This window comes from Eptesicus fuscus, chromosome 12 (genome assembly GCF_027574615.1).
Source record: "Eptesicus fuscus isolate TK198812 chromosome 12, DD_ASM_mEF_20220401, whole genome shotgun sequence".
NCBI lineage: Eukaryota > Metazoa > Chordata > Mammalia > Chiroptera > Vespertilionidae > Eptesicus > Eptesicus fuscus.
Window position 1 is genome coordinate 33,530,986 of NC_072484.1, and position 17,940 is coordinate 33,548,925.

Below are 17,940 nucleotides of genomic sequence, written 5' to 3' on the forward strand. Positions count from 1 at the left end.
GGTGTAACGCCTGGGCACGCTTGGCCGGAGCGTGACCCACTACCTCCCTCCAAACTCTAACCGACCCATTGTTTGGTGACCTACTCTACTTCCCTCTGTCCTAAGGCATCCTGCCTCCAGGCACCAGAGGAGCTGTGCAACGTTTGCAGCCCAGAACATTCCCTACTGGTCTTTATGGTGAATCAAATAGTTGATTCAGATTCTTCCCCTCCTTCTCTGGGGACCCGCCGGCAATGGGTGTGGAGGACCACGAGATCCACAGCCTGCATTCCTCATGCCTCTTCACCCAGACTAGGTCGCCAGGAGCACACACAGGTGGGCTGTCCAGGTCTGGTGGGTGGGCTTCCTGGTGTGCTGCCCTGACGATTCGCCTTGCAGCTGCTGTACTGCTCTGGAGCGCCTGCAAGGACTTGAGGAGATTTCTATTAGATAACACAGCTAGCCCTTCCTCCCTTAGCCACGGGAGAAGAGGTGGTGGACGGGCAAACATGATTTCAAAAGGAGTCAGCCCTTTTACATATGGGGTGCATCGAGCCCTGAGTAGCACAAGGGGGAGGAGACTTACCCAGTTCTCACCAGGCTCTAATTTTAGTTTAGTTAGGGTGTCCTTAAGTATCTGATTCATTCTCTCTACCTGTCCAGAGCTCAGAGGTCTATAAACACAATGTAGTTTCCATGTGACCTGAAGGGCCTTAACTAAAGATTAGGTTACCTTAGCGATGAACGCTGGGCCATTGTCGGACCCCATGAATAAAGGTAGGCCAAACCGGGGGAGAATTTCAGAGAGGAGTTTCTTAACTACTACCTGTGCTGTTTCAGCCCTGGTTGGGTATGCCTCTGGCCAACCGCAAAAAGTGTCCACAAATACTAGGAGATATCGGGATCCTCCAAGTCCACTGGGCAATTCAGTAAAGTCGACTTCCCAGTGATCACCAGGGCTTGAACCTCGAAACCGGGTTCCTGGCGGGGCAGTTATCAGAGGTCCTGGGTTCACCTGTGCACAGATCTGGCATCTCCTGGCTGTATCCTCTTCCTCGGGGGTGTACCTGGGGTTGGGCTCCAGATTCTGAGTAGGTATGGCTGCCAGCACCTCTAGGGGCCCTACTGGTCTTTTTGCAGTCTTCTTTAGCCGTTTGTCGGCAAATTGGTTCCCCTTCGTCACAGGGGAATTGTATGACTGCAACTTCTTCAGGGCCCCAAATGGCTGAAAGAAGGTTTAGTATCTCTGGAGCATTTTTAATATCCTTCCCCCCTGAGGTTAGGAGGCCCCTCTCCTGATATAAGGCTCCATGTATATGCACTGTGGCAAAAGCATATCTACTGTCCGAATAGATATTGATTCTCTTGTCCTTCCCCACCGTAAGGCCTGGGTGAGGGCTATGAGTTCTGCCTTCTGTGCTGAAGTCCCATGTCCTAGGGATTGTGCCCATATGACTCTTTCTTGTGTAACTACAGCTGCCCCAGCATACCTGATTCCGTCCTCCACAAAGCTGCTCCTGTCAGTGAACAGGGTCTCCTCAGGGTTGGAGATGGGCTGGTCTGTTAGGTCGGCCCTCAAGGAGGTTAGGGTCTCTTCACAGTCATGGAGGGGAGTTCCAGCTCCCTCATCAGGGAAGAGAGTTGCTGTGTTTAGGGCTGTGGTCTTCAAGAAGCTTACGCTCGGGGGGTCTAGCAGGAGCACCTGGTACTGGGTAATACGAGCATTTGACAACCAGCGTTCAGGTGGGCTGTGCAGTAGGGTTTCTACTGTGTGGGGTGCAACCACTTGTAAGTCTTGGCCAAAAGTCAGTTTAGAGGCTTCCTTAACCAGTATGGCCATGGCTGCTATAGCCTTCAGACAGCTCGGCCATCCTGCAGTCACTGGGTCCAACCTCTTAGACAAGTAGGCAACTGGCCTCTTCCAGGGCCCCAGAGTTTGTGTTAGTACCCCTTTGGCAACCCCCTGAGATTCTGCCACATAAAGCTGGAAGGGCTTGGTGAGGTCAGGCAGTGCTAGAGCATAACGAGGAAGGAATGGGTAACAGTCTTTTCCCCAAGGTTAGCAATCTGGGCTTGTGTCCCGGGGTAAGACGTTACCAGTCCTGTGGCCCCCTCGATGGGAGTTCTGTCTTTAGAAACTGGCCCGGCCGGGTGTTGCAGTACAGAGAATGTGGCTCCGGTGTCAATTAGAAAATATACTGGCTTTCCCCCCACATTTAGTGTTACCCATGGATCCTGGGGGCCCACAGAGCTCTGATGCCTTTAGTCCACTTCTTTTACTAACACGGGGACTGCCTTATTCCCTGGCCGCTCAGGACACTCCAATTTCCAGTGTCCTTCTTTCTTACAGTAGGCACACTGGTTTTTCCCCAGCTGGGTCTTTTGGTTCTGTCCTCTCTTCACCTATTCTTTTCTTCCAATCCCTCGTTGCTGTCCCTTTACTTCATTTATGGCTAGAAGAGAGGACAGAACCATTCTGGTGTTTAGGTTAGCAGTCTGATCTTCTCAGTTGTTAAAGACCTTCTGGGCGACCTCGACCAGTTCTGAAAGTGACTTCCCCTCAAAGCCTTCTAACTTCTGTAATTTTTTTTCTAATATCTGGGGCCGACTGGGACACAAATGCTACATTGATAGCCTGCTGATTCTCTGGGTCATCAGGGTCTATTGGGGTGTATACCCGATATGCCTCACAGAGCCTCTCGAGGAAGGCTGTGGGGCTCTCGTTTGGTGCCTGGACTGTTTCTGTTACCTTGGAAAGGTTGGTGGGCTTCCCAGCTGCCGCTCAGATGCCCCTCAGGAGAGTCTGGCGATACCTGTCGAGAGCCTCCCTTCCCCTGTCAGTGTTGTGATCCCATTGCGGACCTTCCTGGGTCTGTGGTGGGTTGGCCATGTGGCCCAAGGACTAACTTCCTCCCTTCCCCTCTGACTCTCTCTCATCTGAGGTGAAAGGGTCTGAAGTAGCTGCTGGCAGTCATCCCAGGTTGGCTGGTGGGTGAAAAAGACCGACTCTAGGAGCGAAATCAGACTTTGGGGATTCTGGGAGAATGATGGGTTTTGGTTCTTCCAGTTGTATAGGAGACCATAAAAGGCAGCTGGTCTGGTGGGCCGTAAGGGGTCCTGGTAAGTGTGTGGAGCGGCCTGAAAGGGTTGTTTGTGGACAGAGTCTGAGTGGGAGGCCAATAGTCTGGACCCCCCAGGGCCCATGAACTTGGGTCCGGATTTTCTCTCACTACAGGTGGAGGCGCCTGCGGGAGCGCAGGGTAGAGGTGTGTTGCCGAGGTTGGGTTCCTAGGGGCTCCTCTCATCTGTCCCATTGATAACATTGGTTCCAAAGGCGGTGTGGCAACAAAACTAGGAGGCATTTGTGAGGGTACTGGGGCCTCCTGCGAGGCTGAGGGGCCCACCTCTGATCGGAGCTCCAGAGGGGGAACATAAAAGGGAGGCAGGCGGTCAGGGACCTTGTCCTCTGGATCATTTAGTAAGACCTTATAGTCTACCTTCTTGTCTCCTCTTGTGGGATGAGCCAATAAAACCGTCTGTCTCTGTCCCAATTTCCTTTCTTGGCCCTGGCAATTTTTCAACCACTGGGGTTTTTCAGTGAGAATGTCAATCCAAATTTGAAGGGATTTTGTCAGGCTGACCTGGACAGCCATAAACAATATGATGAACCTTATAAGCCATTCCTAAGTCATAGGTCCTGGTGGAAGGCCACCCAAACCCAAATGTGGGCCATTCTAATTCACAATCTCTGCAAATCAAGACTATTAACTGATGTCCCATAGTCTCCTCTGCGCCGTTTGAAGTCCTGAAAATTCTTAAGAAAACCTTGTAAGGGGGTAGACGTAGACGTAGACCAATGGCCTTGACCCATTTTAACAAAGACAAGGACAACAAAGACAAGACAAACCAGACACGTGCACCCTAAGGTCACACATAACAAGGACCCCAGGCGCCGTCGTGCCTGGGTGTCCGGATTTGGAGGCTCCGCTGCGTCCAGCCCTCCTGTAGTCCACCAGGGGAACGTTCCACACACAGAAACCAGGTGCTTACCTCCCCACTGGAGGTCCAGGTGGCTCTTACTTTTGGATCGTGAATTTAGGAGGAGACACTCCACCTCCCTGAAACCCGGGACGGAGAGTGGTGTGTCCTCACCTGGGGCTTCTGTCGGCAACGTGGCCTGAGTGTATCTCGCTGGGAAAGCCCCAAATGTTATGGAGCGACCCCTAAGATACGACCACCAGAGACAGAAATCAAAATGTATGAGCCTTTAACAAACTGGCCAGTGCCTGCAGTTGCAGCACTCTACCGCGGTAAAGGCCGAACTGCAGTGCAGACCACAGGTGTTATAGCAAATGTATACTCAGAAACCACAAAAGGGAGTTAAGACAGGTACAATGACAACCCAAAGGTTACAAAAGCTATTTCAGCCGTTTCCAAGGAACTCAGGGCACAGGTGTAACGCCTGGGCACGCTTGGCCGGAGCGTGACCCACTACCTCCCTCCAAACTCTAACTGACCCATTGTTCGGTGACCTATTCTACCTCCCTCTGTCCTAAGGCATCCTGCCTCCAGGCACCGGAGGAGCTGTGCAATGTTTGCAGCCCAGAACATTCCCTACTGGTCTTTATGGTGAATCAAATAGTTGATTCAGATTCTTCCCCTCCTTCTCTGGGGACCCGCCGGCAATGGGTGTGGAGGACCACAAGATCCACAGCCTGCATTCCTCATGCCTCTTCACCCAGACTAGGTCGCCAGGAGCACACACAGGTGGGCTGTCCAGGTCTGGTGCGTGGGCTTCCTGGTGTGCTGCCCTGATGATTCGCCTTTCAGCTGCTGTACTGCTCTGGAGCGCCTGCAAGGACTTGAGGAGATTTCTATTAGCTAACACAGCTAGCCCTTCCTCCCTTAGCCGCGGGAGAAGAGGTGGTGGACGGCCAAACATGATTTCAAAAGGAGTCAGTCCTTTTACATATGGGGTGCATCGAGCCCTGAGTAGTGCAAGGGGGAGGAGACTTACCCAGTTCTCGCCAATCTCTAATTTTAGTTTAGTTAGGGTATCCTTAAGTATCTGATTCATTCTCTCTACCTGTCCAGAATTCAGAGGTCTATAAACACAATGTAGTTTCCATGTGACCTTAAGGGCCTTAACTAAAGATTAGGTTACCTTAGCGATGAACGCTGGGCCATTGTCGGACCCCATGAATAAAGGTAGGCCAAACCGGGGGAGAATTTCAGAGAGGAGTTTCTTAACTAGTACCTGTGCTGTTTCAGCCCTGGTCGGGTATGCCTCTGGCCAACTGCAGAAAGTGTCCACAAATATAGGAGATATCGGGATCCTCCAAGTCCACTGGGCAATTCAGTAAAGTCGACTTCCCAGTGTTCACCAGGGCTTGAACCTCTAAACCGTGTTCCTGGCGGGGCAGTTATCGGAGGTCCTGGGTTCACTTGTGCGCAGATCTGGCATCTCCTGGCTGTATCCTCTTCCTCGGGGGTGTACCTGGGGTTGGGCTCCAGATTCTGAGTGGGTATGGCTGCCAGCACCTCTAGGGGCCCTACTGGTCTTTTTGCAGTCCTCTTTAGCCATTTGTCGGCAAATTGGTTCCCCTTCATCACAGGGGAATTGTATGACTGCAACTTCTTCAGGGCCCCAAATGGCTGAAAGAAGGTTTAGTATCTCTGGAGCATTTTTAATATCCTTCCCCCCTGAGGTTAGGAGGTCCCACTCCTGATATAAGGCTCCATGTATATGCACTGTGGCAAAAGCATATCTACTGTCTGAATAGATATTGATTCTCTTGTCCTTCCCCACTGCAAGGCCTGGGTGAGGGCTATGAGTTCTGCCTTCTGTGCTGAAGTCCCATGTCCTAGGGATTGTGCCCATATGACTCTTTCTTGTGTAACTACAGCTGCCCCAGCATACCTGATTCCGTCCTCCACAAAGCTGCTCCCGTCAGTGAACAGGGTCTCCTCAGGGTTGGAGATGGGCTGGTCTGTTAGGTCGGCCCTCAAGGAGGTTAGGGTCTCTTCACAGTCATGGAGGGGAGTTCCAGCTCCCTCATCAGGGAAGAGAGTTGCTGTGTTTAGGGCTGTGGTCTTCAAGAAGCTTACGCTCGGGGGGTCTAGCAGGAGCACCTGGTACTGGGTAATACGAGCATTTGACAACCAGCGTTCAGGTGGGCTGTGCAGTAGGGTTTCTACTGCGTGGGGTGCAACCACTTGTAAGTCTTGGCCAAAAGTCAGTTTAGAGGCTTCCTTAACCAGTATGGCCATGGCTGCTATAGCCTTCAGACAGCTAGGCCATCTTGTAGTCACTGGGTCCAACCTCTTAGACAAGTAGGCAACTGGCCTCTTCCAGGGCCCCAGAGTTTGTGTTAGTACCCCTTTGGCAACCCCCTGAGATTCTGCCACATAAAGCTGGAAGGGCTTGGTGAGGTCAGGCAGTGCTAGAGCATTACGAGGAAGGAATGGGTAACAGTCTTTTCCCCAAGGTTAGCAATCTGGGCTTGTGTCCCGGGGTAAGACTTTACTCGTCCTGTGGCCCCCTGGATGGGAGTTCTGTCCTTAGAAACTGGCCCGTCCAGGTGTTGCAGTACAGAGAAGGTGGCTCCGGTGTCTATTAGAAAATCTACTGGCTTGTCCCCCACATTTAGCATTACCCAGGGCTCCTGGGGGCCCACAGAGCTCTGATGCCTTTAGTCCACTTCTTTTACTAACACGGGGACTGCCTTATTCCCTGGCCGCTCAGGACACTCCTATTTCTAGTGTCCTTCTTTCTTACAGTAGGCACACTGGTTTTTCCCCAGCTGGGTCTTTTGGTTCTGTCCTCTCTTCGCCTATTCTTTTCTTCCAAACCCTCGTTGCTGTCCCTTTACTTCATTTATGGCTAGAAGAGAGAACAGAACCATTCTGGTGTTTAGGTTAGCAGTCTGATCTCGGTTGTTAAAGACCTTCTGGGCGACCTCGACCAGTTCTGAAAGTGACTTCCCCTCAAAGCCTTCTAACTTCTGTAATTTTTTTTCTAATATCTGGGGCCGACTGGGACACAAACGCTACATTGATAGCCCGCCGATTCTCTGGGTCATCAGGGTCTATTGGGGTGTATACCCGATATGCCTCACAGAGCCTCTCGAGGAAGGCGGTGGGGCTCTCGTTTGGTCCCTGGACTGTTTCTGTTACCTTGGAAAGGTTGGTGGGCTTCCTAGCTGTCGCTCAGATGCCCCTCAGGAGAGTCTGGCGATACCTGTCGAGAGCCTCCCTGCCCCTGTCAGTGTTGTGATCCCATTGCGGCCTTCCGGATGAAAAAATAGCCTCGATCCTTCCTGGGTCTGTGGTGGGTTGGCCATCTGGCCCAAGGACTAACTTCCTCCCTTCCCCTCTGACTCTCTCTCATCTGAGGTGAAAGGGTCTGAAGTAGCTGCTGGCAGTCGTCCCAGGTTGGCTGGTGGGTGAAAAAGACCGACTCCAGGAGCGAAATCAGACCTTGGGGATTCTGGGAGAACGATGGGTTTTGGTTCTTCCAGTTGTATAGGAGACCATAAAAGGCTGCTGGTCTGGTGGGCCATAAGGGGTCCTGGTCCAGGTGTGGGGCGGACTGAAAGGGTTGTTTGTGGACAGAGTCTGAGTGGGAGGCCAATTGTCTGGACCCCCCAGGGGCCATGAACTTGGGTCCAGATTTTCTCTCACTACAGGTGGAGGCACCTGCGGGAGCGCAGGGTAGAGGGGTGTTGCCGAGGTTGGGTTCCTAGGGGCGCCTCCCGTCTGTCCCATAGATAATGTTGGTTCAAAAGGCAGCGTGGCAACAAAACTAGGAGGCATTTGTGAGGGTACTGGGGCCTCCTGCGAGGCTGAGGGGCCCACCTCTGATCGGAGCTCCAGAGGGGGAACATAAAAGGGAGGCAGGCGGTCAGGGACCTTGTCCTCTGGATCATTTAGTAAGACCTTATAGTCTACCTTCTTGTCTCCTCTTGTGGGATGAGCCAATAAAACCGTCTGTCTCTGTCCCAATTTCCTTTCTTGGCCCTGGCAATTTTTCAACCACTGGGGTTTTTCAGTGAGAATGTCAATCCAAATTTTAAGGGATTTTGTCAGGCTGACCTGGACAGCCATAAACAATATGATGAACCTTATAAGCCATTCCTAAGTCATAGGTCCTGGTGGAAGGCCACCCAAACCCAAATGTGGGCCATTCTAATTCACACAATCTCTGCAAATCAAGACTATTAACTGATGTCCCATAGTCTCCTCTGCGCCGTTTGAAGTCCTGAAAATTCTTAAGAAAACCTTGTAAGGGGGTAGACGTAGACGTAGACGACTGGCCCTGACCCATTTTAACAAAGACAAGGACAACAAAGACAAGACAAACCAGACACGTGCACCCTAAGGTCACACGTAACAGGGACCCCAGGCGCCGTCATGCCTGGGTGTCCAGACTTGGAGGCTCCGCTGCGTCCAGCCCTCCTGTAGTCCACCAGGGGAACGTTCCACACACAGAAACCAGGTGCTTACCTCCCCACTGGAGGTCCAGGTGGCTCTTACTTTTGGATCGTGAATTTAGGAGGAGACACTCCGCCTCCCTGAAACCCGGGAGGGAGACTGGTGTGTCCTCACCTGGGGCTTCCGTCGGCAACGTGGCCAAAGTGTATCTCGCTGGGAAAGCCTCCAAATGTTATGGAGCGACCCCTAAGACACGACCACCAGAGACAGAAATCAAAATGTATGAGCCTTTAACAAACTGGCCAGTGCCTGCAGTTGCAGCACTCTACCGCGGTAAAGGCCGAACTGCAGTGCAGACCACAGGTGTTATAGCAAATGTATACTCAGAAACCACAAAAGGGAGTTAGGACAGTTACAATGACAACCCAAAGGTTACAAAAGCAATTTCAGCCTTTCCAAGGAACTCAGGGCACACATGTAACGCCTGGGCACGCTTGGCCGGAGTGCCTTCCTCCAAACTCTAACTGACCCATTGTTCGGTGACCTACTCTACCTCCCTCTGTCCTAAGGCATCCTGCCTCCAGGCACCGGAGGAGCTGTGCAATGTTTGTAGCCCAGAACAGTGGGCGAAGGTGACTGGGTTAATTTAGCCTTTATCTCAAAGATACCTGAACACTGGTCTAGAGTTGTCCAACAGCTAAAGAACAAGGCTTCCTGTCTTGTATAAGATGTTTTCTGAAGTGTGTCTGTGACCTGAGTTAGCTCAGCTGTGAAGTGAGAATGTTGGTCTCCTCATCTAAGCACTTTCAGACAAGAACAGTCTACAAAATTATGGTTTATGGGAGAAAACTTATCTTGACCCCAGTAACCCCATTTTTCTTCCTTTTACCACCAAACGTCTCAAAAGATATTGTTATTCACTGTCTCTACTTCTTTACTTTCATCTACTGCTCAGTTTTAGATCATCTGGCTCCATCCCCCAACTCCTCAAAACAACTATGACCTCCTTCATGGTCAACACAAGTGAACCATTATCGGTGTTCATGTTCCTCAAGGCATTAGCAATTAACACTGCCTGACTACTCCAACCTACACTCCATCTGCTTATCCTCCTCTTTTTCTTCCTCATCACTACCTTGATTCTTGTATTGCATCTTCTGTGTATTTTACATGGTTTATGTAACTTACTCTTTTAAATAAAATGTGTTCACCATTAAACTTTTGTCTCTTGGTTCCAAATACATCTTTCTGTACTCTGCTTTGTGATGCTGGGTCAGTGTGGCTCAATTGGTTGAACAACGTCTGGTGCAATGAAAGGTTCCCGGTTCAATTCCCAGTCAGGGAACACACCCAGGTTGCAGGTTCGATCCTCAGTGAGAATGAGCAATAATAAAATAAAGTAAATAAAATAAATTGTTCATTTAAAAAATAGTTGTTTGGGAAATGAGATCGTCAATTACTATTTCTATTACTTTTCTTTTTTTTCTGGTGAGTGTGTAGTAAGTAGTATCTTAATTTGCATCACTCTAATGACTAATTATATTTAATATCTTTTAACATGCTTATTTGACTTTCATCTACCATCTTTATTGAAACATCTGTCTAAATCTTTTCACATTTTTAAAAATAGGTTGTTTGTCCTCTTATTATTGAGGTTTTTAAAATTTATCTTTCTCTTTAATACATTTTTATTTATTTTTGATAGGAAAAAAGAGGAAGAGAGAGATAGAAACATCAAAAATGAGAGAGAATCATAGATTGGCTGCCTCCTGCACTCCCCCTACTGGGGATGGAGCCCGAAACCTTGGCATGTGCCCTTGACCAGAATTGAACCTGGGAGCCTTAAATCCACAGTGGATATCCACTGATCCAAACCAGCTAGGGCTATCTTTATTGTGGAAAGATGTCCGCCTTCCCCCATTATGCCCTCCACGCTGATCCCAACCCCTCCCCAGGCCTTCCCCACACTATTGTCTGTCCATGTGCTATGTATATATGCATATAAGTTCATTTGGGTAATTTCTTCCAGCGCCTCCTCGCTCTCCCCCAAAATACGTCAGTCTGTTGCATGCTTAAATGTATCTGGATCATTTTTGTTCATCAGTTTATTTTATTCATTAGATTCCACATATAAGTGATATCATGTGATACTCATCATTCTCTGACCGTCTTATTTTGCTTAACATAATACTTACTTAATAGTTTTAGATTATTGGTGTTTCCTGTTTTCCTTCATCACAACTTGGCATTTTATGGTTTGCTCCAAATATATCCATTTCTTTTAGTTTATCAAATATATGTATGTGTAGTTATGGCCCAGGTATAATCTGTACAGTGGATGTAGATAGCAGATAGAATGCTATTACATGAAGCTGCTTTTGAGACTTAAATGAAGGAAAATATATGCAAAGTGCTTTTCTAACTGTGATTGTGTTTACACCTCTCATGTATCAGTGCTTAGCTACACATGACAGAAAACCTAACTCAACCTGATTTAAACAATAAAAAAAGTTATTTCACATAAATGAAAGTCATAGGTAGGGCAAGCTCCAGGTTTGTTTCAATCAGCTTCTCAGAGCTGCCATTCAGAACTGGATTTTGTCCATTTATTTTAGCTCTGCCATCATCATGGTTTCCACTATGGTAGGAAATGGTGTCTGGTGGCCTTTAGAGTTACAGGCTGTCTTGCTATTTTCCACTAGAAGAAAAGGAAAGAAACCTTCCCCTCAAACATGAAACATAGATCTTCTGTTTAGGCTTGTAGGACCAACTTGGATCATGCGCCAACTTTGAACCTGAGAGAATCACCATGCAACGATGGCTCAGATTATCAACAGCCTCATCTGGACCAGGAATTGAAGATTGTACCTCAATCAAAACAGAGTTTGGATGGAAATGATATGATGGTTGAATGGAAGAAAGTATGAGAGGATGAGTGAATGGGAGGGTGGGTGGATGGAGAGATGAATGGATGGAGTATGGATAGACAGATAGTTGAAGGATGGATGGATGGATGGATGGATGGATGGATGGATGGATACTGGACTGTTGACTACTAGAGTCTGCTGCTCACAAATTATCAAAAGTTACTATCATCATTAACCAAGAATTACTAAGAGTTTTAGGCATACTTAGGTTTAACTCTATCTTTGAAACTATTTGGTTAATGTATGTCTCTCCTACTGGGCAGAAAATTGGTTTGTGTCTTTAATGCCCAGCACAGGGCCTGACACCCAGTATATGCTCAACAAATATTCTTTGGATGGATATTCTCATCCTACCTAATAATAGACAAATATGCAAATTGACCACACCTTTGCTACACCCAAGCCACGCTCACCAGCCAATCAGGGCGAGTATGCAAATTACCCCAACCAAGATGGAGGTTAATTTGCATATCAAGGCAGTGTAGAAAGAAGCCAAGAGCTGCAGAAGGGAGCAAAGCTGCGGAGAAGCAAGCAAGCAGAACAGAGGAGAAGGGAGGAGTGGGGGCAGGGCGGGGGAGAAGGAAGGAGAGCAGGTGGACTGGCGGAGAAGGGAGGAGCAGAGGCGGGGCCAGGGGAGAAGGAAGGAGAGTGGGCAGGGCGGGGTAGAGTGCAGCAGGAAGCCCTATTGCAGGAAACTTCCTGCAACAGGAATGCTAGTATTCTTCATAAGAATTCTGTGAGCCCAGCTGGTGTTGCTCAGTGTCTGAGCTTTAATAAGTGAACCAGGATCTCACAGTTTGATTTTCCAGTCAGGGCACATGACCAGGTTGAGGGCTTAATCCCCAGTAGGCCAGGTGCAGGAGGCAGCCAATCAAGAATTCTTTCTCATTATTGATGTCTCGCTCTCTCTCTCTCTCTCCCTCCCCCTCTCTCTCTCTCCCTCTCTCCCTCTTCCTCTCTCTCTTTCTCTCCATCCCTCACTGAAATCAATAAAAATATTTCTTAAAAGAATTCCATGAAATGAGTATTATTACTGCTCCTATTATACAGATGAGGAAATCCAGAATCAAGGAGCTATCAGAGCTAACATTTGAACCCAGATCTGTGACTCCAGACACAACTTTTGTCTATAGGCAGCAGAACCATGTGGAGCTGAAAAGGGTTTTGGGAGCTGGCCCTGGAGGAAGGAGGGTGAGGTATAACAATGGTTTCTGCAGCTCTTCAGTAACCCGTAGTACGGGTGCTGATCATAAGAAGGGTCAAGTCAGTGAAATAAATGTGTCCTATGGTGAGCTCTGGGGTTTGTCAGAGGTGGACCCTATCCTGGGCAGAAGAGTCTAGAGCCAAGAGAGGAAGAACTTAAACATGTCCATAGCTTTCAAAATCCCCTTCCCTTTTGCAATTCATTCTTTCCTGCTCAGAGCTCCACTCATTTTATTCTGGGCATGGTGTGAGAAGATTTACATTTATTCTCTCTTTATTTGCCTATATATATTTAAGTTAGTTTTATTAAAGCCTGACCAGCGTGGCTAAGTGGTTGAGTGTCGGCCTATGAACCAGGAGGACATGCTTCGATTCTGATCAGGGCACATGCCCAGGTTGTGGGCTCCATCCCCAGTGTGGAGTGTGCAAGAGGCAACCAATTGATGATTCTCTCTTATCATTGATGTTTCTATCTCTCTCTCCCTTGCCTTTCCTCTGAAATCAATGTGTGTGTGTGTGTGTGTGTGTGTGTGTGTGTGTGTGTGTGTGTAGTTTTATTAAAGATTTCATATCATTAATAAATGGGTAAAAAGCTCCATTGGCATCATATACAAAAGAATATAGTCTAGAAAACACATATGGAAAAATAATTCAACCTCCCTAGGTCTACCTATTAAGTTTAATGAATAGGACAAATTAAAATGTAATTGTTAATACTACAATAAAATTGGAAAAGAATTCAGAAGTATGCACAAATGAAAAACCATGCTAAGAAATCATCATTTAAAACATCGAAAACCCATATTCCCAGATAATTTAAACACAGCATTTTTCCTTATTGGTGGAAAACTAGAAGCCACTTAAAATTTAATAACAGAGAAATGGTCAAAGAAGTAAAGTATTCTTTATCTATGTGCCCAATGTTAAACTATGAAAAGGCAGAATACACAATTTTAAGTTAACATAATATTTTTTAAAATGTTAGCTTTGAAAGGTAATGTGTCAGTATCCTATCTAATAATAGAGTAACATGTAAATTACCATTACTTCGCTAAGCCCACGATTGGGCGGCGGGAGGCTGGGGGACAGGACTCGGGGTGGCCTATCGGGCCATTGAGAGGCACGGATCCGCTGCCACTGAGGGGGGCTACCCTGCTGTTGAGAGGCCACCTCAAATGGCCAGATTCGCGGCTGCTGAGGGGGCCTGCCTCGGACACCCAGCTGCGCCTCTCAACTGCAGGGTAGCCAGGTGTCCGCGGCAGCCCTCCTCAGCGGCCATTGAGAGGCGCAGGGGGCGGGAGTCCCACCCGCTGTGCCTCTCAACAGCAGGGTAGCCCCCCTCAGTGGCCACGGACCATCAAAAGTTGGGGAGCTGGGTGCCTGGTGCACCAGCAGAGAGGCACCCAGCTCTACCGCGAAAAGCGAAAGCATGAAGGGGACCCTACACGTGCATGATTCAATCATGCACTGGGCCTCTAGTTTAATCATAATTTAAAAGATCCCTTGGCCCACTGCTTTTACTTCTAGATATCTGTTCTATAAAGCATGTGCACAAAGATATATGCTGCTTGTGGGAATATTTACTTTAATTTTTATTTAATTTTTAAATTTATCTTTATTGTTGGAAGTATTACCAATGTTCCCCTTTCTCCCATTGACTCCCTCTACCTCACACCCACCCCTCCCAGGCCTTCAACCACACTACTAGTATTGTCTATGTCCATGGGCTATGCATATATGCATATAAGTTCCTCAGTTAACCTCTTTCCATCCACCCCCTCCTTCCCTCTGAAATTCAGCAGTCTGTATCATGCTTCTATGTCTCTGGATTTTTTTGGTCATCAGTTTATTTTGTTCATTAGATTCCACATATGAGTGAGATCATGTGATACGTATCTTTCTCTGATTGGCCTATTTCTCTTAGCATATTACTCCAGCAGCTGACTAGAGGATTGTCCTATTTTTTTTAGTATATTACTCTACAGGTCCCTCCATGCTGGCTCCTTTGTTTTTTTTACAGCTGCATAGTATTCCATGGTATAAATGTAAAATAGCTTTTCCCCCCCACTTCAATAAATCTTTATTGTTCAGATTATTACAATTGTTCCTCTTTTTTCCCCCCATAGCTTTCCTCCACTGGGTTCCCCCCCCCCCACCCTCTGCCCTTATCCCCCAACACTGTCTTCATCCATAGGCGTATGATTTTTGTCCAGTCTCTTCCCGCAACCCCCACACCTCTTTCCCCCTGAGAATTGTCAGTCCACTCCCTTTCTATGCCCCTGATTCTATTATATTCACCAGTTTATTCTGTTCATCAGATTTTTTATTCACTTAATTTGAGATTCACCTGTTGATAGATATGTATTTGTTGCTCATAATTTTTATCTTTCCCTTTTTTTTCTTCTTCCTCTTCTTAAAGAATACCTATCATCATTTCATATAATACTGGTTTGGTGGTGATGAACTCCTTTAGCTTTTTCTTATCTGTGAAGCTCTTTATCTGACTTTCAATACTGAATGATAGCTTTGCTGGGTAGAGTAATCTCAGTTGTAGGTTCTTGCTATTCATCACTTTGAATATTTCTTGCCACTCCTGTCTGGCCTGCATAGTTTCTGTTGGGAAATCAGCTGACAATTGTATGGGTGCTCCCTTGTAGGTAACTAACTGTTTTTCTCTTGCTGCTTTTAATATTCTCTCTTTGTCTTTTGCTCTTGGCATTTTAATTATGAAGTGTCTTGATATGGTCCTCTTTGAATTCCTTTTTTTTGGGGTTCTCTGTGCTTCCTGGACTTGTAAGTCTATTTCTTTCACCAGGTTGGAAAAGTTTTCAGTCATTATTTCTTCAAATAGATTTTCAGTATCTTGCTCTCTCTCTTCTTATGGCACCCCCATAATTCGGATGTTGGAACGCTTGAAGTTGTCCCATACTCCATGGTTAGGCATTTTTTGCTTCTTTGTATTTCAAATCTTTGACTTTATTCTTCTGATCTACTAGTCTGCTGTTGGATCGCTGTATATTATTTTTTATTTCAGTCAGTGTATGCTTAATTTCTAGTTGGTCCTTTTTCCTATCCTCAAGGATATCACTAAATTTATCGGCGGTTTCTAGAAAATTCTTGAAAAACCTTATAACCGTGATTTTGAACTCTATATCCAGTAGTTGCTTTCCTCCATTTCTTTCATTTGTGACCTGTTTTTTGGTCTCCGCATTTTGGCTGTTTACCTGTGTTGATAGAGTGGCTTTGTGTGCTAGGTATCCTATAGGGCCCAGTGGCTCAGCCTCCCCAGTTACCTGAGGTGGACACTCTTGGTGCACCCCTTTGTGGACTATGTGCACAGTCTTGTAGTTAAGTCTTGATTGTTATTGGTATCACTGGGAGGAACTGACCACCAGGCCAATTGGCTATGAGAATCAGCTGTGTCTATGCTGGGAGAACCTCTGTGCTGGAGACAGCCTTATGAGGCAAGACTTCCTTCAGTGGGGCTTTGGTGCTCACTGAGTCTGCCCCCTGAGTGTGTTCCTTATGGATCTCAGGAGTTGTAATCTGGATGGTCCTAATCTGACCCCTGGGTACACTGGCTCTTGGATCCCCAAGGAGGTGCTACTTTAGCCTCTGCCTGAGGCCACCCAGCAGGAGCTACAGAGAGATCTGCAGATTCTTCTTCTTTGTTTGGGGTTTGGAGGTGCCCAGATGAGGCCCAGCTGTGAAGCAATGCAAGCTGCTGTGGGGCCTTGGACCTTCTTTTGGATGTTCTGGGTCTCTCTGACCCACCTGAAATTTGTTAGGTTAGTTTAGTTTTCAAAGGACCAGGACATTCATATGCAAAAGCCTCTGCACACAGTTGGGGTGGGGTGGAGTCTCAGGGCAGAGCAAACAGCAATGGCTTCCCTAAGTGACCCGTCCAGGTCTCAGTGTCCTGTAGTAATCGCTGCAAGCACCTCTGAGAGAAAGCTGCCCTCGAGTTCCTCCTGCTGACAGACAGTCCAGTTTCTCCCTGTATGAGTCTGGGTCCCCAGAGTCTCTCCCTGAAATGAAGTTAAGATCAGTTGGGAGCTTGTGTCTCCCTGTGGTTTGAAAAAGCCAGCCGCATTCTCAGTTGCCAGCCCTGTCCGCGAGTGCACACCTCCATATGTCTACCTTTCCTTCCTCAGCTCCTCTGAGTCTCAGTGTGCTTGTCTCTTTCCTTCTAATTGTAGAATTTCCACTCATCCAGCCTTCCTGTGGTTCTGGATGATGTCCGTTTTGTGTTTTACTTGTAGTTTTGAAGTTGTTTGCAAGGCAGCAGTTCAGGTGTTTACCTATGGGCTGCCATCTTGGTTTCTCTCTCCCATAGCTTCTTTTATCCACTCATCTACTGATTTGCCCACTTATTTTCATCTTCAGCCAACATTTATTGTGATTGTGGCCTACATCTATGTTAGACTCTGTGCTCCAGACTCAGAGATACAGCTCTGAGTGAACCTTCAGCTAAAAGATCTCCTTTGAGCCACTGTTACCCACCAGAACCTCTGCAGGAACCTCAGATCACACCTGCAGAGCATAATTTCACAGATGAAGAATGTGGATCTCAGTGTTGGGGGCAGGAGGATGACAGGCACCAAGCACTCAGCAAGTGGGTGCATGAGATGCAACTCAGGCCTCCTGACTCCAAATCCCCGCCTTTTCCCTGACACGATGCAATGTCACCGATCCCTTATCCATTTCCAGTTATTACCCAGGGCCTCATGAAGCACAATGCAGAGGGCCGAATTCAGAACATCTGCCTTCTGGACAGTCTGAATAACTCAAAGCATGTGGCTGCAGGGATGGTTGCCTGGCTAATCGGTAGCATGAGCTCCATCAGCAGCAAGAAGGCAGGTGAGACCCTGAACCCCATCCCTGGCCCTGGGACTCTTTATAGAGCTATGGGTCAGAAGGCAGGGCTAGAGAATGGAAGTGCAAGGACTGGGAAGGGGGAAGAGGAGGAGATGTAAGAATAATTGTCCCTGCTGTTGGGAGTTTTGGGGAGTTTTCTCTGCTTATGGTGGATGCCTAGCCATCAGTAGCTACAGTTAAACTCACAAACTGGGCCTGTCCTGCTCACCTCCATTTTCATGCCTTGCTCTTGATGGATGCAGGCCTCCCCAGCTTCTCAGTCTCAATGATACTCAAATACACCTGCTGTGCCTGGAGCTCCCTTCTCTCTGCCTCGAATCCCTCATTCTCTCCATTTTAATGAACACCAATACTTCCCAGCAGGGTTTTCTTGATGGGCACAGCCATGATCACCTCTCTTCATCCATTCCTTAAACAATTGTTACAAATATTCATTGAGCACCACCTATGTACCAGGACCTAGGCTGGTACTGACAATGCACATATAAACCAGGCATATTGTCATTGCCTTTTGGGATCC

At 47.6% G+C, this 17,940-nt stretch overlaps 1 protein-coding gene across 1 annotated transcript in view; it reads left to right on the top strand.

Moving 5' to 3' along the window:
• The window catches only part of LOC103285792 (BPI fold-containing family A member 2), a 42,003-nt gene that overhangs the window by 21,398 nt on the left and 2,665 nt on the right, over positions 1-17,940 (top strand). The window contains exon 7 of the mRNA XM_054724274.1: positions 17,253-17,402. Coding sequence (XP_054580249.1) covers positions 17,253-17,402 — 150 coding nt within the window. The remainder of the gene's footprint in view (positions 1-17,252; positions 17,403-17,940) is intronic.